Source organism: Hippoglossus hippoglossus, chromosome 1 (assembly GCF_009819705.1).
Source record: "Hippoglossus hippoglossus isolate fHipHip1 chromosome 1, fHipHip1.pri, whole genome shotgun sequence".
NCBI classification, from domain to species: domain Eukaryota; kingdom Metazoa; phylum Chordata; class Actinopteri; order Pleuronectiformes; family Pleuronectidae; genus Hippoglossus; species Hippoglossus hippoglossus.
The window spans coordinates 26735716-26753952 of NC_047151.1; the positions used below are offsets into that span (position 1 = coordinate 26735716).

The 18237-nt window shown below is 44.3% G+C and overlaps 1 protein-coding gene across 1 annotated transcript in view; it reads left to right on the forward strand.

Annotated features, from left to right (window-relative positions):
- LOC117765129 (voltage-dependent T-type calcium channel subunit alpha-1I-like) overlaps positions 1-18237 on the forward strand; it is a 173146-nt gene that overhangs the window by 106537 nt on the left and 48372 nt on the right. Inside the window, exons 9-16 of the mRNA XM_034591429.1 lie at positions 2484-2823; positions 2912-3309; positions 8263-8414; positions 10342-10527; positions 11739-11856; positions 11979-12134; positions 13560-13647; positions 15334-15500. Coding sequence (XP_034447320.1) covers positions 2484-2823; positions 2912-3309; positions 8263-8414; positions 10342-10527; positions 11739-11856; positions 11979-12134; positions 13560-13647; positions 15334-15500 — 1605 coding nt within the window. The remainder of the gene's footprint in view (positions 1-2483; positions 2824-2911; positions 3310-8262; positions 8415-10341; positions 10528-11738; positions 11857-11978; positions 12135-13559; positions 13648-15333; positions 15501-18237) is intronic.

Consider the following 18237-nt stretch of genomic DNA (forward strand, 5'->3'; position numbering starts at 1 on the left):
CTGCTCATACATCCCATTCACACACAAACAGCACGGCCATCAGGGGCAACTTGGGGTTCAGTGCCTTGCCCAAGGACACTTCAACACTCCGGCTGGAGGATCTGACCACGAACCGTCTAATTAGTGGACCACTTGCTCTACCACTTGGACCACTTGAGACACAGCCGCTCCCTGCACATTTATTGGATTCCTTGTTAGGAAATATTGATCAGAGGAGCTGCGGTGCTGAGGATTCATTTCAATTCTTAGTAAAACTTCGGGGCCCGTCTCTGTTTCCCCTGCTGAGCCTCAAACTCTCCGCTCGCTGTCATCTACACATTCTCTTTGCCGAGTCTCACACACACACACACACACACACACACACACACACACACACACACACACACACACACACCCACACACAGGCGTTTTGTCACTCTGCTTGCAAACGCTAAAAACGACACACTCACAGACTCACACACACTCTGATCTAATTGTATTTCAGTGGCTCCAGCAGAGTGTGAGTATAAATATTTGATGGGAGCAGTGAGGGCGCTGAAGGGCTGCTGGGACTCGCTGCCTTCCTTTCAGTCTGAGAGTCCAGTCTGACCGGAGCGCTGGATCGATGACGAGCAGCGCGCACAAAAACACACACTGACACACACAGACACACACAGACACGCACACGTTCTGTGTGTTCGCCTGCACACGCACACTTTATCCACAGTCTTTGTCACCAGGGTTCAGATGGAGAGCACAAGGGGGTTATCAGGCTCCACAATCAGTATTGATCGCAGCCCGGAGAGCGTTAGACTTCATCCCCCTCTCCGGCTTCCCGCTTCCCCTCTCCTCCTCTTTTTCCACATCAGCGCTGCTTCTCTCTCGGTGACCTTCCCTTGTTTTTCTTCCTCTCTCTTTTTCTCTGTCTTTCTTATGTCCATGTCAGAGCCTAAAAAACACCAAGGGAGCAAGAAGTGAGGAAGTTAAACATGCAAGACGGCAAATACCTTTGAGTTTTTTCTGACACGGAGAAATAATTCTTAATAAAGGTTTAAGGTATCGCTGCAGGAGAGGTTCAAAAGCTTGGCCTCGTTATTTCTTCAGCAGACGACGAGGCACAGGACCAGGTTCAACGGGAACAGGAAGAGCTGATGAATGAGAGACTGACCTTTCTGTTCCCGGACTTTCAACATTGCTCTAAGTCTCACACGACTTTCTTTTGCTAACAGCTGTTTCATTATTAATCAAGGATAGCCATTCTCAAGCTCAGGTTTCAGCTGCATCGCTCAATCTTCTCCGACCACGAGCATTTTAACGAATCATGAGCGTCCGCCTCGTGGTCAAATGTGTTACTTAGGATAAATTGTTTGCCCCTCGTTAGCTTTGAAACTTCTGAAATGTTCTGGAACTTTTAAGGAGTATTGTAAAAAGAAGTGTGTATAACGAGCAGTGACAGACTCAGTTCACCAGAGAGAGAGCACAACCACCTGCAGAGATTCAAATGTCAGAAGAAACGGGAGAAGGAAACGACACAACTCTTTCACACGAGCTACAAAGAAGTGAAATGGAAATCAGGTCCCTCTGCCACTAAATACACAATGTAAGCAACAACAGCGTCGAACCGTCTTTGGGCTCTCCCTCATGTCAGTGTGATGGCATTTGAAGACCTAATATCCATTCCACAAACATCATGTGATCAGAATACTCCGCCAGAAATTCTCAGATTACCCCCTTTCCATTTTATTTTCAAAGGATGTCTGTTTTTCTGGGATTCCTTCTCTTCTTCGGTGGGAGAAGTATTTAGGTCACAGAGTTGCGAGTTGAGTTATTGCATTTCTCAATGTTTCAACACAAAGAAACAAAGTGTTTTCGTTATTCTACTAACTACTTACTACTACTGTGGTACTACAACTACTATGACTTCAAGCCTTATTGTTATACGATGGCAGACATTCACCTCTAACAGATATTAAAATATGGCTCTAGGACAATTTCATGCCAAGTTTTGCAGATGATACCAAAATAATTGTGTGTTTACCAGCTGGCTTTGTGTTCAGATCATTTTAGACAAATGACATTTCACCCAAAGTGTTGTGTGAATAAAATTACCTCCGATCTGACTGAATCAAAGCGTCCTTGTGAACCTCCTTGGGTGATAAGCCCTTTAGATCCAGGCAGTCAGACAATGCTGACGCACAATTACTATAAAAAGTGTTATCTTTAAATCACTGAGAGAGTTGAGCTGCGTGTGCGTGTGATCTGAGCTGTGTAACTCATCCCCTTCCTCAGTAGGACACAAACTTTACCCCTAAGAAAAGGCTCACTGAGCAAAAGTCTGATTAGAATCACAGGAAATCTAAAGCCGCCTTTACAAGTCAGGAAATGGTGACGTTTTAAAACACACTGGGAACTTAAGCTCATACTCGGCAGTGGACAGAATATGAAACGGCACTCGAGCACCATTCAACCATTCTAATTCTCTTCCTGCCTCTTATCCACCTAAGGTCGGTTCCTTCTTTATGATCAACCTGTGCCTGGTCGTCATCGCCACCCAGTTCTCAGAGACCAAGCAGCGGGAGCACCAGCTGATGCAGGAGCAGAGGGCTCGGTGTTCGTCCTCCTCCACCCTCGGCAGTGAACCCGGGGACTGCTACGAAGCGCTCTTCCAGCTGGTCTGCCACTGTATCCGCAAGGCCCGGAGACAAACCGTGGCCCTCTTCAACACCCTGCGGGGGAAACCTCGCGGCTTCCGGGGCGCTGGAAGAGGCAGGGGAGGAGGAGGAGGGAGGGAGAGGAAGGCCAATGGACGAGAAGGACGTGAGAGGAGAGCAGTGCTGCGGCACGGTATGTACATTTCATATTTGAAGACGGTATTAGATGCGTGGTTTAACTACTTCAACAATTCAACAACCTCCATTTTGCACCATCTCAGGTCCTCCCTGTCCCCACCGTAATAAACCTGACCACGCCGCACCCGGTCAACCCATGGCCCTCACCGCCGCCTCGGCATCTGACGGCTGCCATCGGTGCGCCGCGGCCCTGTCACTCACTGACGGTGTGGGACCCGTTCGCAGTGCGACCAGTGGGGAGCCAGAGGAGGGCGCTGTGGAGGAAACGGACAGGGAGGGGGTACAGGCCGGTGGTAATGAGAAGGGCAAGAAAGACGAGGACGGGGCAAGGGGCTGTAATCCTAAGAAACAGTGCGAGGATCTGTGGTGCGACACGAGGAGGAAGCTGTGGGGCATCGTGGAGAGCAAGTACTTCAACCGGGGCATCATGATCGCCATCCTGATCAACACCATCAGTATGGGAATCGAACACCATGAGCAGGTAAGGACAGCTGCAGCTCTTCTCTTAGTGCAGAACATTCTGTCACCCTGTTCCCTCTCGTTCATTTATTCTCTTTCTTTTCTGCATTATCTGTATAATTCTCTCTTTATGTGGAAATAAGACATTAGTCAATTCATCAAGAACTAGTTGAGACTTTTCTTAAACACATGGGAATCTTCTTCTGTCTAAAGTAAGTATAGGACAAGTCTCTTTCCCAATAGGTTACATGTACACACTATAGACTTTTGCACATAATCACATTTCTCCGGATTGGCAAGTGGAAACAAATACTGAGAGTCTGATTAAAACTCTGTGTGAAGAACTTTACTTTCACAACTTTCACAACAGGAACAGACGATTCCCTCATGCTCGGAGGGAGGATTACCTCCATTAGCAGTAATGCTGTTCTTGTTGTTATTTATTTAATTACATTTGTGTGTGTGTGTGCTAGCAAGCTGACGATGCAGGTTCATGAATGGGGGGAATCCACAGCAGTTGTTTGAATATCTGCAGCTTCTCTCTGAGCGTACAGTTATTTTTTAACTGAACCGACCAGTTAACACATCATCATTCCACTGTCAAAGTATTTCCAACCTCTTTTTTACATCTATCTGTCTTTTTACCGGACCTCTTCTTCTTCTACCCTGTATCATATGACTGTCAGGCCAAAAGAATAAATGTCTGCTCGCAGGTTGAGAACAAACAAATACGGACAGAATGAACGCAGAGTATGAATTGTCCTCCGTCCATTTTTGTAAACGTCTCTGCACTGAGCTTAAAGAATCCTTTGGTCTTGAAAGGGGACTAGAACCTCGAGTAGAACCTCTAGAAGAACCTCTAGAACCTCAGATCACTCTCCAAACGAGGGGTGTCTTTTAACTTCGACTTATTTTATTCCCTCTTTCCCCCCCCCCCCCATTTCCTGTCTCTTTGTGTCGCTCAGCTTTGTGCAATCTTTGTCTTTCCATCAATATTTTTCACTCTCGCTGTGCCACCGCCCACTCACGCCTGCCACCGCCGCAGTGGTGGGTCGTCTCTCATCTCGGGGGCGGCTAAAAATAGAGAGAAGAAGAAGAAGAGGGGCGGGGAGAGACTGTGCTTCTGTAATGGGGAGGAAGTAGCGAGCTGGAATGTCTGCGCTGTTTAACAAACCGGAGTCATGCCTCCGTCTGTGTGAACAATGGCATCAGAGGCTTAATCCGTCTCATCGCCGTGATCACCGTCCTGCTGAGAGACGCTTCCACCTGTCGCATCAGAGCTCAGCGGCTGTGTTGCTGTGGAGGAGCCGACAGGGAAATGAAAGTCCAAATACATGTGCTTGAATTGCAGACACGTGCCACCGACGACTTTGTTAAGCAACCACACAATATTGGAGCATTGTTGGAAGATTTTCTGATTATTTATTCTTATATCTAAACTATGTAATGAGATATATATTGTTTCAACTGCCACAGAGCAATTCCACAACGTTGTATTCTCTCATTAAAGGTTTTAAATATTCCACTGAGCTGGAAAATAGTTTGCCACATGAGCGGCTCGTATTCTGTCCCTGTGTGAATATACCTGTAGTGACAACATCACTGTTGAATTATGCATCTGGAGACATATGGAAATGTTAGTAAGACGGTTGTGTCGTTGGAGGAGTGCCTGCTGAAAACAAAGTTAAAAATAAAACTTGGCAAATCACTTTGTCGAGGTAAAAATATCGAAGATTCATTTCTCGTATTAGTCGGGAGAAGAAACAGTTTTTTTGCCCTTTAGCAAAACACGTCATGTCTGTAATAGTTTAGTGTGTATGACTGAAAGCTTAGACAATAAACTGTTGGCTGTTTTTAATTGAGACGGATGGAGCTCACGTTCAAAGTTCTGTCGTGTAGAGAACTCCCATCGGTTCAGAATGGACCATGAATTGTTCTTGACATCACAAGTGTGATCATAACTCACGGGAACGCCGGTTTCTCCGATTGCTCAGGTGAGAAGACTCTTCAGAGGATTCAACATCTGGTCGGGGATTAATAATGCAGCAGCAGCGTGACGGGCACTTTGGAGATTTGACAGGGATGGATAGAGATCAAACAACGCTGCTAAACGCTTGTCTTTCGCTGCCAAAGTAAATATAAGAGAAAGAAATATCCCGATTGGTGTGAGCTGTGTGTGCAGCCGTGGTCATAGTCAAAATACTCAACAACACCCACATAGTTTCAGATTCTTTCGGGGGGGGGACGGCGTTATATGCAAATTCGATTCACCGAACAGCAGAAATAAACCATGTTTGTTTTTCACGAGCAAAGAAAATTAGGTCGGAGAAATCAAAAATAAAATTATAATTGGGTTTTTAGAGGAGAGTAAATAAAAGCACAAAAAAAATGAAGATTAATGCAACACACAAGGATTCGAATTAGGCAGAAGCTGAGACACTGTTGTGAGGCTGTTCTTCAAAGACATTAAAAGACGATCAATGCATTGGGAAAAATAAACCCACCCACTGAACCCACCAGTTGCCTTCACCGACATATAGAACTAGCTTTTGGTTTTTAAGTTACCACATTGGTTCGGTAGTTTAAACTTTTTATTTCGCTCGTTTCAGAAGTACATAATGTTCACTTTCCTAAATCCGCTGTGAGTCCTCCGTGTGACATCAAACCCCAGCTCTTGTTATCTTACTCCATACATCAGCCAACCAGAAAAACGCACGTCCTCAGATCTGTTCCCAGGTCTGCTGTAATGGATCTCCAGGGGCTGCCAGTTCTGTTGGGCTGGTCTGCAAACAGCGGTCGGCCGTCACATCGTTACCGACACTGGTGGCCACGCATCATTAGCCAGTGTTTTCACACCGCTAAACACTCATTAGTACCGACAAACACACACATGCATACATGCAGCAGTACAAACACACAAAGGCGACAGACACACACAGCAAGACGTGTAAAACGCAAAACACACACAGTGCTTCTTCATTCTGGGGCGGTGAAATGTCAGAAGTGTCATTGTTGAAGTTGCACAGGAGCCGTGTGGAAGAGTGACGAGCTGGAAATCATGATTGTGCCAAATTTAGCTCCGGGTGTGTGTGTGTGTGTGTGTGTGTGTGTGTGTGTGTGTGTGTGTGTCAGACAGACTTAAGGGGGAAAAGAACTCAAACAATGTCAAAGCGGCTGAAAAAGACAGACATCGATTCGCATTAACAACATGACAGTGACAGCTACTAACAGAGATTGAAGTATATTGCAAAGCCACATGGTAGAAGGCAAAAATAATAAATGAACACATCCAACCCTTTCCCTGCCAGTGCAGAAGTGTTAACACGACTGAGTGGACTTGCTACATGCTGGCAGTGTGGGGAAGTGCTAATTTCTATCAAATGAACAATTGCTTTTTTTTCTCCACTGGATTTATTACATCAGAGATTTCCAGAACGTTCCTGGGAAGGTGCAAGGGAGAGAAAAATGTTGGACCTGTTTAATGGAAGCATCTGCAGCATCCATAATTGATGACAAAATGTGTTATGTGTGAGTTAGAGGTGTGTGCGGGTGTGTAGTTGTGTGTGAAAGCTTTTGTCGTCCACTAATCGATTTGGACTTTTGGATCAATGCGGAGTAAAATGTCTGATAACCAGACAAAGAACAGATCAATAAACAGACGGGAGGGAAGCAAGTGACAATGTGGGGTCGAATTCTTTTTTAATCTCTTGCTATAAAACACAGTGAAGTCATGACTGACTGCAGCTGCTTGGTACATCACCAACGTGACCGTGTCCCTGCAGATAACCAGTCTCTTCTGTCGGCTCACTCTCTCCAGTTCCTGTCCCATGTTACTAAACTGGCTTAGTTCCTAATTTTGAGCCGTTTTAGAGCCTAACAGCATCTGTAACAGTCCGACCAGCCAGTCGTCTTGTTTCTCTGATGGTACAACAAGAGGTCAAACTTTTCCCTGTTCCAGTGCAAACAGGTGTTTTCACACCAGCCTCGTTTGGTCCTGACCTTAGGACTTTTCAGTTTAGTCTGATCACAGTATGGACGGTGCCTCAGACCACGATCCAGACCAACGGACCAAAACATCAGTCCGACCCAAAGAGGTGCTCTCAGTGAACATCAATCTGAACCATGTTAAAGTTCATTTGCAGCGCGAACATACTTTGTTGGATAGTTTAGACTTTTGGACCTTTTACAGGAAGTTGAGACGGCATTAAAAAAAAAGCAAAAGATGAAGAAGCAGCTCGGAGGATTGTGTAAAAACACTCTAAGTTAAAGGAAAGTTAGCTCAGGCATTAATGACCAATGTCCTGTGAGCATTGTAAGTAGATTTTGGCATTCAAAAAGTTGACAAAGTAACGTACTAACTCTTCCCCAAACAAACTAGTATTATTGTTAACCTGTTAAAATGCTAGTAGCAGAAGTGTTACGGTTGTAAACGTGCTTACAGTCAGTGTAGCTGTGTCTCAATTCAGGGGCCGCATTTTTTAAAGGCTGCATTTCAAGACTGATTCCATCACAGTGACACAACCAGGCTTCATCTCAGCTCCTTCAAATGCAGCTGAGTGGAAGTACGACAAAACTAACGAGCGGGACAGGTGGTCAAAGTGGACCACGGGGGTGTAGACCACGTCCCCTGAAGGAGGTGACCCACGAAAAAGGACACAGCTTATGTTAACGTACTTTAAGAGATGAAAGTTTAGCCGAGGCCAAAAAGTTATAGGTCAAAAATGGCCTTGAAAAGTTACTGTATAAATGAGAAGTCATTGCAACAGCAATATAACTGTTGCTCTGGTGCCTGTTTGCCTAATTAGCTGTCAGGATGCAACACAAGCAAAGTTTTCACTTTGTAAAACTCTATTCATTTATTTAGTTTTCCAGTGTGTAATGAACCCTGCAGCTCCAGTGGCAGCTGAGTGGCCCTGGATATTTGTATTTGTCTGCTTGTTAACTTTCCCTTTGCTCTGTTTCTTCTCTTCATCAGCCAGACGAGCTCACCAACGTCCTGGAGATCTGCAACATCGTCTTCACCAGCATGTTCTCCCTGGAGATGATCCTCAAGCTCACGGCGTTCGGTTCTTTCAGCTACCTGCGGAACCCCTACAATGTGTTTGACGGAGTCATCGTCATCATAAGGTACAACTGAGGCTGTTTGAACCCTGCATTCGTTCTGATTACTCACTTCAGGCATGCTACACCTACATTACTGCCACACATCAGCATACACTATAGGTATGAGCCAGTGGTATCATATGCTGTGAAAACAAAGTTAATGTTCTGAGGTTCTAGGCCCAATTTCTGTGCATAATTCAGTGTTAAAAATACACATATAGATCATAATTACAAGCTATAAGTGTCCTGAATATACTGTTTTGACTAAACACGGCCTTCGGAGGACAAAACAAACACTGACAGGTGTGCAGTAATTCGGATACATGCTTCTTTTAGTTTCCCCGATCATTATAGAAAGACAACCTGCAGTTAAATAATTCACGTCATGCTTTGTCAAGCTGTCATCCACCTCCTGCCAAGTGCAAATGTGCCACCTGCATGTGACTGAATGCCAAAGTCAGACAGCAGCAAACAAGCTCTGTCTTTTGTCGTGTTCGCCCGGAGCCTCAGGTGAGTGGCTCTGCTTTTGATCTGCGGGCGTTTTCCTTTTTTTGTTCCAATTCATTTGGCTGCGCACCGTTGTCTATGATCCCCATTATAAACCCTGAGATCAAATACACATCAAAGCAAGTAAATCTGAACGAGATCAAATGTGCAGCCCGTCACAGAAGATCCACGTCGATTGAACATATCTGCGTCCGTCTTCTCATGTCTCGCTCCACATCTCCCCTCTCTTCATCCATCTGAATGTCCTCAGCCATTCATACGAAGCTCCTCTGTCAAGCTTCCCCCTATTCAACGTTTGCTAAAGCATCGCCGAAGCTTTTTTGATGCTCTGAGTGGAACCTTTGAAGGCCACCTCCATTAGAAGACGCATTTCTTTAAAGCCACTCGCTGATGGCTCTGTGCTCATGTTGAATGTCCCACAGAGCCAAAGGGAAAGACTCCTGTGATCTCTGGTTTGTGATACCTCTTCTGCAACAAACAGCAATTGTTAAGAGCTTCAAATGTCCAATATTCAAAGAATTGTAAGTGAACATTACTCTAAGATATGATAAAACAAGGCTTTTGTCCATTTCATGTTCACCGTTCCCGTCCCTATGGAAGGTGGAAGAGTACTTCATTTTCACTGGCGTTATTCGTCTGGTCCTGCACCGCCCATCTTTTTTAATTTGGCACAAGGCGCCTCCAACGCAGCGTGGATTGAACTGGAGGTCTGCAAAAACGTCCGCCTCTATGACAGAGATCCCCAGAGAGTTGGAATGATTTACAGAGACCGTTGGTAGAGAAGAGGAATTCTGCAGGAAACTATTGAAAAACCCCTCAGCAGGCGGATTGTCAAAGCAACAAAGGCTCTGAGGCGGTGCTCCTGGGTTCTTTTCAGCGGCTACGCCTTTATTCAAGTATAAAAAAGAAAGGTGTTGTGGTGCAGCACTTTTATATTTTTTTACTTTTTCTATCACACGTCCTTCACACTGTGATGGAACAACCAGCAGGGGCGATTTGGGGTTCAGCGTCTTGCCCAAGGACACTTTGACTTGCTCTATCCCTCGAGCCACAGCCGCCCTGTACCTGATCCCTGGTTAAAAATGTGGATTATTGGAGCTGTGGTGTTTGGGTTTAAAGTGAATTCTAAGTAAAGATGTGGGGCTTGTCTTTCTCTCTCTTGCTGAGCCTCAATCATCTATTCAGCATCATCCACACTGACCTTCTAGTAAGTGGAGGACTGAGCCACAGCCACTGTCCCACCAAAATAACAGCATATGGTTCAAAAGCACAAAGGACAGCCTCCAACATGATCATACATTTGAATTAACACCTCTGAAATGCAGAAGTGAGGATTCGATGCAGCTACTTTGTTAACTTCTATGTGTTAATGGTGCCGATCCGGACTTGAAGGGTAATTTAGAAGTGTGTCCCTTGTCTTTGTGTTCTGTGTTCATCTGATCAGTGTGTGTGAGATCGTGGGCCAGTCCGACGGCGGCCTGTCTGTGCTGCGGACCTTCAGGCTGCTGAGGGTCCTGAAGCTGGTGAGGTTCATGCCGGCGCTGAGGAGACAGCTCGTCGTCCTCATGAAGACCATGGACAACGTGGCCACCTTCTGCATGCTGCTCATGCTCTTCATCTTCATCTTCAGGTGAGGTTTAACATGTGCGTGCTGCATGTGGATACCTGCGTCTGCCTGTTTCTTGTTCTGATGCATCTTTGATTCTCCTGCTTTTCATCGCCCGACAAATGTGAAGGTGCATGAAGGTTTTTTCTTTCAACAGTGATTTATTTTGGCCTTTTTCAGGGAGATAGAAAAGACAGAGCTCCTTCTTTTACCTTGTGCTTTTCTGTGCACGTGTCTGTGCCGGCCTCTGTGTGTTTTTAAAGTCTTGTGCATCTGCTCAACAGTTGCTATTGAAATGCAGGTCGCAGTGTTTCGCAGCAGCTATTAACCCCGGGTGCAAAATAATGAGCAGACACTTGAAAATCTGGTTAGGCTTTAACAAGCAGACACTTAAGTAACTGAAGCAACATCATACGCAGACAACTGAAGACACTCGAGCTCTGTGATGGCAGCACTCTGAAAGCATAAATGGTCTCTCAGGGGATAATCAATGGCCGAAGGCTTCAGTGTCTTTGTTTCCGTCCCTTTTCATTTCTACTTGCCACTCGAGCTCGGCCCTTTGATTTCATAAGAGGAAACAACCCTGAGTTAATCACAACTTACTCTCAAATCTGTATTTTTATGTGTTCAGACGCACAGAAGGTCAATTGACAAGTACAAGCACAAGTACAAGCATTTAATCTAGTACATACCCAGCATCTTTTATAAAATAGATGCATTCTGGGTAAAGTCTGAGCTCTGAAAATGTTGAGGTTTGATAACTTGGCTTTTCAGAGCCTTGCTCATGACAATGTTGTTTTCAGGTGCTGGTTACAATCACTTTTACTTCACAGTTGGATTCTGCATTAGGACTATTGGATCCCCTGCAAAGAATGATTATCCATTTCACAATTGCATGCAATTACCTGCGAAAGACCTTTTCTATTGCTTTTACATGATACGTGTGGAGCTTTACTTATCATGTGTGTGACAACAAATCCATTGAGGCAGAGAGCATCTTATGTAACGGGGCTTTGGGGCTCAGTCACATTCTTACATTAGTATTCATCTTCATAATCCCAGAGAAGAAAGTGCAGAAACAACTGCTAACACACAGACATGTATATTAGAAGGCAGCATTTATATAATCTGAAACAGCTGATACATATATTAAATTATTAGTCAGTAAGAGCATATGTTGCTGTTTCGGTGTTTATGGTATAAGGACCTAATCCGAGGCTGTGGTTGTGTTGCAGTATCCTGGGGATGCACATCTTCGGCTGTAAGTTCAGTCTTAAGACGGAGACGGGGGACACTGTGCCGGACAGGAAAAACTTTGACTCCCTCCTCTGGGCCATTGTCACTGTTTTCCAGGTAAACAACACATCACTGCAGAGAAACACAGGAACACACAACCCAGCAATTCTACTCCACAAATTAAATATATGGAGGTGACTTTCTTGCACTTCTCTCAAGTGTGTTTTCATCTCCCTCAGATTCTGACCCAGGAGGACTGGAACGTGGTTTTGTACAACGGCATGGCAGCGACTTCGCCGCTTGCAGCTCTTTACTTTGTGGCCCTCATGACCTTCGGAAACTATGTCCTCTTCAACCTGCTGGTGGCCATCTTGGTTGAGGGTTTTCAGGCAGAGGTAAGGGAACAGGTTTTGCCGGCAGGATTTAATCTTATTTCCACAATGTCCACATTTTAACTTCGGTCTGATGGCTGATGAAGGTTTTAAACTGTCAGATTCGGAGGGAAATCACTTTTCCCCCTTGAATTTCTCTTTGTTGCAGTCTGGCTGTCGTGCAAACTTTCCATAGCTGAGTTATCCACATCCTCTCCATCCATCCCATCATTCTGCAACATGACGTCTTTTTCCGTGGACAGCTGACATCCATCTGTCTGTGAAAAGTGCAGATCTTCACCTCTGGCAGAGACCTTTGCAGCTTTAATCCGTCTGGGCTCTTGTGTCCTGCTGATTTCCATAATGTCAGAGCGGAGCAGATTGATATGAGCAGAGGAAACTGATCCTAATGGACCGAACCACCAGATGCTCGTCTAGACTTTACACTTTCTTGAAGCCGACAATTCATCGTTCACTGCTGAGTTGATAATGGGGCGAACTCGTGTAATTCAGTATATCAGTCATGTTCTCATCCAGTGAACCAGAAGCCATTAAACTCTATGTAACCTGATCAAACGTCTGATAATATCACACGTCTTAGTTACATTATTCAAAATCATATTATCAAATTATACTGAATAAGAAAATCATGAATGAAAACAAATAAATGAAACATAAAATACCCTCAGATTTTCTATTATTATATTCTGAGATAACTTCTATTTCTGAGGAGCATAACTTCATAAACGTAGCCCAATAATAAAAGGGTCATGTCTGTGTTGTCCTGAGGAAATAATAATGACTCTATTGGCCACACTTATAATTTAAGGTTATTTATTAGAGGCAGTATGAGCATAATCATGGTGCATTAAAAACAACAGTGGAAAATACTACCGTCAACTGTCAGACTGGCAGACTTATCATTGGAAAACTGCAAAACCCAATTGAGTTTCCACACGCCGATCAAAGCATCATCATCTTCTCTGTGATTTGCGTCTTGGAGGAGAAACACGGACACGAATCAGCTTTTGATCGATCTTTTTTGAAAACAACCAAACAAAGCACAGCCGTCAGTTTCTCCCTCCGTCTCTGTCTCTCCGTCCTCCGCTCACCCTCGCTCTGTCTGCCTCTGCGACGCACGAGGGATTATTGAGTCAATTTACTCCAGATTTTCCCATCGTGACGACTGACGGGGGGGGAAACCCCATCGGTCTGGGGTCACTGGAGTAGAGATTGAGGTTCCACTGATGGAATCATCTAAGACACAACACAGATCTGTGCCACAAACAGACGTCATCAAGAGTTGGTTGTGGGTGGGGGGGAGCAGGGTCTTGAACCAGGTGTCGCACCGTAGATTAAAGGTCACAAGTAGAACGAGCCTCGTGTAACAGATTCCACCTTTTCTCCCTCTCTCATTCCGCTCTTCGTTTCTCGCCTCTTCATCTCCAGGGTGACGCCAATCGTTCTTACTCGGACGACGACCGCTCGTCCTCCAACTTTGACGAGAGCGAGAGACACGACTCCATTAAGTTGTCTGGTGAGACCACGTTTCCTTTCCAAAGCTTTTATCACACTCAGTTGACAATTTATTAGTTTTATATCAAAGCCTGTCAAAACAAAGGTCATATTTAAATCATATGAATATTTTTTTTCCCCGATCGAGATCCATGAATTATTACCTTGTAATTTGAAATTCTTTTTTGACCCATTTAGCATCCGTCCACCAACTTTCATGGAAAAACATGAAGAATATTTTGCGTAATCCTGCTGACAAACAAACAAACAACAGAGGTGACAACAGATCTACAATAAATATTATTTCTTTACCTTATGGTCATGGTGAGCTCTGAAGATTGTGTGACTGTTGACGTATATCGTGATTAGGTGTAATAAGGTCTGTTCTTGCCTGCATCAGTTTAATAAATTCAAGCTGAACCTCCTCCCCTGGCGATTGAGTGTATATATTGAAGTATTTGTTGAAGTTGTATAACCAATCAACCAAGTAGAGAGAATTCTTTTCCCTAAATTTAAAAATCTAAATGTCAGCATCAGTCAAAAATACGTGTCTGTTCATTTAAAGTGTCACAAACACAGGCAACAAACAAATATATATCCAAAGCACGATTTCCAAAAGTGTAATTTGTTCAAGAAAAAGTAAATGTTGCCTCTTTCGATTGTTTGTTTGTTCTTCCTTTAAATGGCAGATCCTTGGATTTCTGTGTTGTGTTTGAGTTTGACTCAGCACTAACACCACAATCCAAACCACAGATTTCCTCATTTATGTCAAAATAGAACAAGATGCCCGACAATCTGCTCGCATCTCACATTTAAGTCTTTGTTTCCCTGCGAGGCTTATTCAGAAATAAAGAAGGCTGGATGTGCTCAAACCACAAAAAAACTAAAGTAAGACACGTCTCCGTGCCAAAGGCTTACAAACTTGCAGAAAGCTGGAGAACAGCCAGCGGTCCTCAAATATGAATGAGATCTATCTTTATCCAGAGCTCACAATGAACCTGTTCCAGATATTCAGCCTCCGTCAACAAACCCAGCAAACAGCCGAGCACAGAGAAGATTAAACAGGAGTTCAGAGACCGGAGGATTCACTTCCAGACAGTGGGAGTGGGCTTCTGGTGCAGAGGACATGTGATCTCTGCAGTGCAGTGGATCTAACCCGGCTCCGTTTTCTTTATAGAAGGACAGAAAACAAGGCGTTTCACTTGAGCTGTTGTCTGTGTGTAGCTTTAAAGAGACTCTGCAGCTTTTTCTGCCTCTGAACCAGCGACAGGTTTTCCTAAGGTCATAGTGATCTGATTTTCTTGTGAACATTATATATCTGTAACACCCATTAGGCAAAAAACATTGGACTCAACTAACGTTTTGATTTTTAAGCTTTCGAACATTTGGGTTTTCTAAATATATAAAAAAAACTTCCCAAAGACTTTCATGAGCTTGGCACTTCTCTGTCTTTCTCAATTTAAAAATGTGCTTTTACTGTGATGGCTCCTTCTGTTTCCTGCAGATCAAATGTAATTCTGGAAAAGGAAATGAAATCTGAGGGGGAATTAGAATCAGACAGAATTTATTTATAATAATTACAGGATTGAGCTGATTTGGCAACATCACGGCCAACTGTATAAAAGCATTTCAGAATCTGGGTGTATATGTTATGTATAAGTATGTGTTTGAGTGAAACACTGAGCTCCTTCTGTCCGACTCCCTCCAGACCCAAGGATCTGCACCTTGACGCCCAACGGCCACCTGGAGCTGGGCGCTCTCTCGGGACCCCGAGGATCCTACTCCTCCGAGAGGCGGAGCTTCACCATCGAGTCCAGGAAGAGCAGCGTGATGAGCCTGGGCAAGAGCAGCCTGGAGAGACGCTCCCTCTCTCTGGTACTCATTCACACACGGAATATGAGCTTAGATTAAATCAAGTCTCCTTAAAATAAATCAAGCGGCACTTAATTGCACACACACACTTCTAGACATCAGTTCCATTTCATCAAGTTTTTAGATTTATTCCCTGGGGACACATTGATGAAGAAAGTTAAAAAATCCTGGATCCACCCACCTGAACCAGATCCGCCCTCACATTTAACAGCTTGACCCATTAATTCACCAGGTTTCGTGGAACTCGGTTCGGTTATCATTGTGTTTGAAGTTAAACATTAGAAGGAGAGTCGCTTCTCGTGTTAGAAGGTGGCGGCAAAGAAAGTTTGGAAAAGAGAGAAACACTGATGGAACCGACACGCAACACCACACGCAGTTATTTTGTCAAAACGGCCGTAGTAGAGTTTGTGCGGTTCTCCTCGTTCTAATGTGATCGTTGCTGCACCCTGCCGTCTGCACACTGTAGTGTACATGCACACGTATATACCCAGGAAACACACAAACACGGTGCGTGCGCCCCAGCAGTTGTGCCTAATGAACCAAAACATAGAGGAAGAGAGAGGAGCTGAAACATTTCTGCACGGTTGCCATGGCAACTTCTATTAATTGACTGCTCCTATCCTCTGTTTATCCACAGCGAACGCTAGAGAAGCAGAGAAGAAATGACAGAGAGGGGGGTAGAGAGTGGGGGGGTGGGGGTGGGGGGGGCAGAGAGGTAGTGAAGGAGAGAGATGGGAGAGGTGAAGCATAGACAGGACGATAAAGAGGAGTAAATAAAACACAGAGGGATGAGGAGCTGTAGTTTAGCGACGCTCACCTCCGAGGTTTCGTGTAAAACGCAGCAGGAGGTGAAGACGTCGATATCAGAAGTCGTCGGCTGCATCGCTCAAAACCAAACAGGCTTCAGAATAAAAGCAGCACGGTTGTTTGTGAAGAATGTTTTCCTGCATTTGAAATATCGGCATCTCTGTTTTATCATCTTTGACCTGTGATCAGCTCCATTTGTTCGCTGGGTGGTTTGTTTATTCCTCTGGCTGATAAATTACATCAGATTCAGATGCATCAGTCTGTCGCTGCTGCTGCTGCACAATCACAGATTCATTCATCTGTGTAATGGGCACTCTGCTTCGCTGGGGTCATTTGTCCATGTGTCTCCCAGGATAGGTCAGACAGTGAATAGATTATGATGAAATAATGTTGATCCATAGAAAATTGAAAACAAGAAGTTGATGGATTCTAGTCTTGAACAGTCTCCTTAGGAAACCACATTTAGATCCAATGGATCCAGAGTTTTATTTGGATCTGGAGCACATTTTTACACATAAGCTGTTTCTGAATTCAGGAGCCACCTCCCTCGAAAACACAACTTCACTTTATTATTTCAAAGGCTCCTTCAAACGTCTCCTTTCATCCCAGAGCAACAAAGGATCCAACGGGTGCATCCCGCTCAGGGCCGACCTCTCCCAGAATTCACTGGGCTTTGGATTCAACTCAACCAAACAGCTAATGAAAGACATTTTAGAAATGAGTGTTCCGTCCTTCGACCAAGTTTCGTGAAAAAAAATCTGTCGAGTAGTTTTTGTGTAATCCTCCTGACGAACACACAAACAAAACCAACAGACGGTGTTGGCACGAAAAATGAAATGAAAAGATAAAAAAGATAAAAAAGAAAGATTAGGAATGTGAAATAAAATATAAAAGATTTTACATGCAGCATATTCAGCACATTGCGTGACCTGAAGTCTGGAACATAAATTTAACACCTGTGGATATATATTAACACATTGTGTTTGGTAAGGACAGTATTATGGTTTCTCCGGCTGCTCTGTGTCGTTTACTGAGGAACAAATTGTCTTGACAGAAACACACACACACACACACACACACACACACACACACACACACACACACACACACACACACACACTGCAGTGCGGTCCTGTCTGTTATTTAACATCCAGCGTGCACACTTCATCACAGTTTCTATAGAGACGGCTCCATAGATTCTCTGATATATATACGGCAGCGGCTCAGGCTCCGAGCGGTGATGTGCGTTTCCCAGAGTAAAACACATAATTAGGTCCGTGGTGTTGAAGGGATCAGACACGTGGAAACAAACAGAGCTGGTTATGTTCCGTTAAGTGGAACTGCCACTCAGGGGTTTGCATGTTAAACCTGACGACAACCCACCGAGGGCACGGCAGTCTCATTGTGAAAAGCCCAGTTTATGTTTCACCTGTTGTTCCACTAATGCCACACATGCATTGTTTACATACTGGTCCTACTGTGGCTTTCAGCTGTATCAGACTGAACTGGGTTTGCTGGAATAGGTCAGACTACAAGAAATCTCATTTAGCAGATTACTTTCATTTCAACCTTTCGCTAGTCGCATTAAGATCCCCCCCCCCCCCCCCCCTAATAAAAGGCTCAAGTAGTTAATCTGGGTCTATGCTGAGAGGTGAAAAGTTTTTTTTTTCAAGTACCATTCATTTACTCACCCATTTATAAACATAGGGCACAGGTTTAAAAATACCAGGACACCAGACTGTTTGTCGTATTTGCTTGCACACAAATGGAGCTGCTATAAAAAGTATGATTCACATACGTACTTGTACAGAGACACTTACGCCCACATTTACTCACATTGAGAAACATTCAGAAGTAAAGAATTTATTTGGGAAATTGAATTGTGAACTGTCTACAGGGAGGACACGTAGTCTTTCATCCAATAATGTCCCGT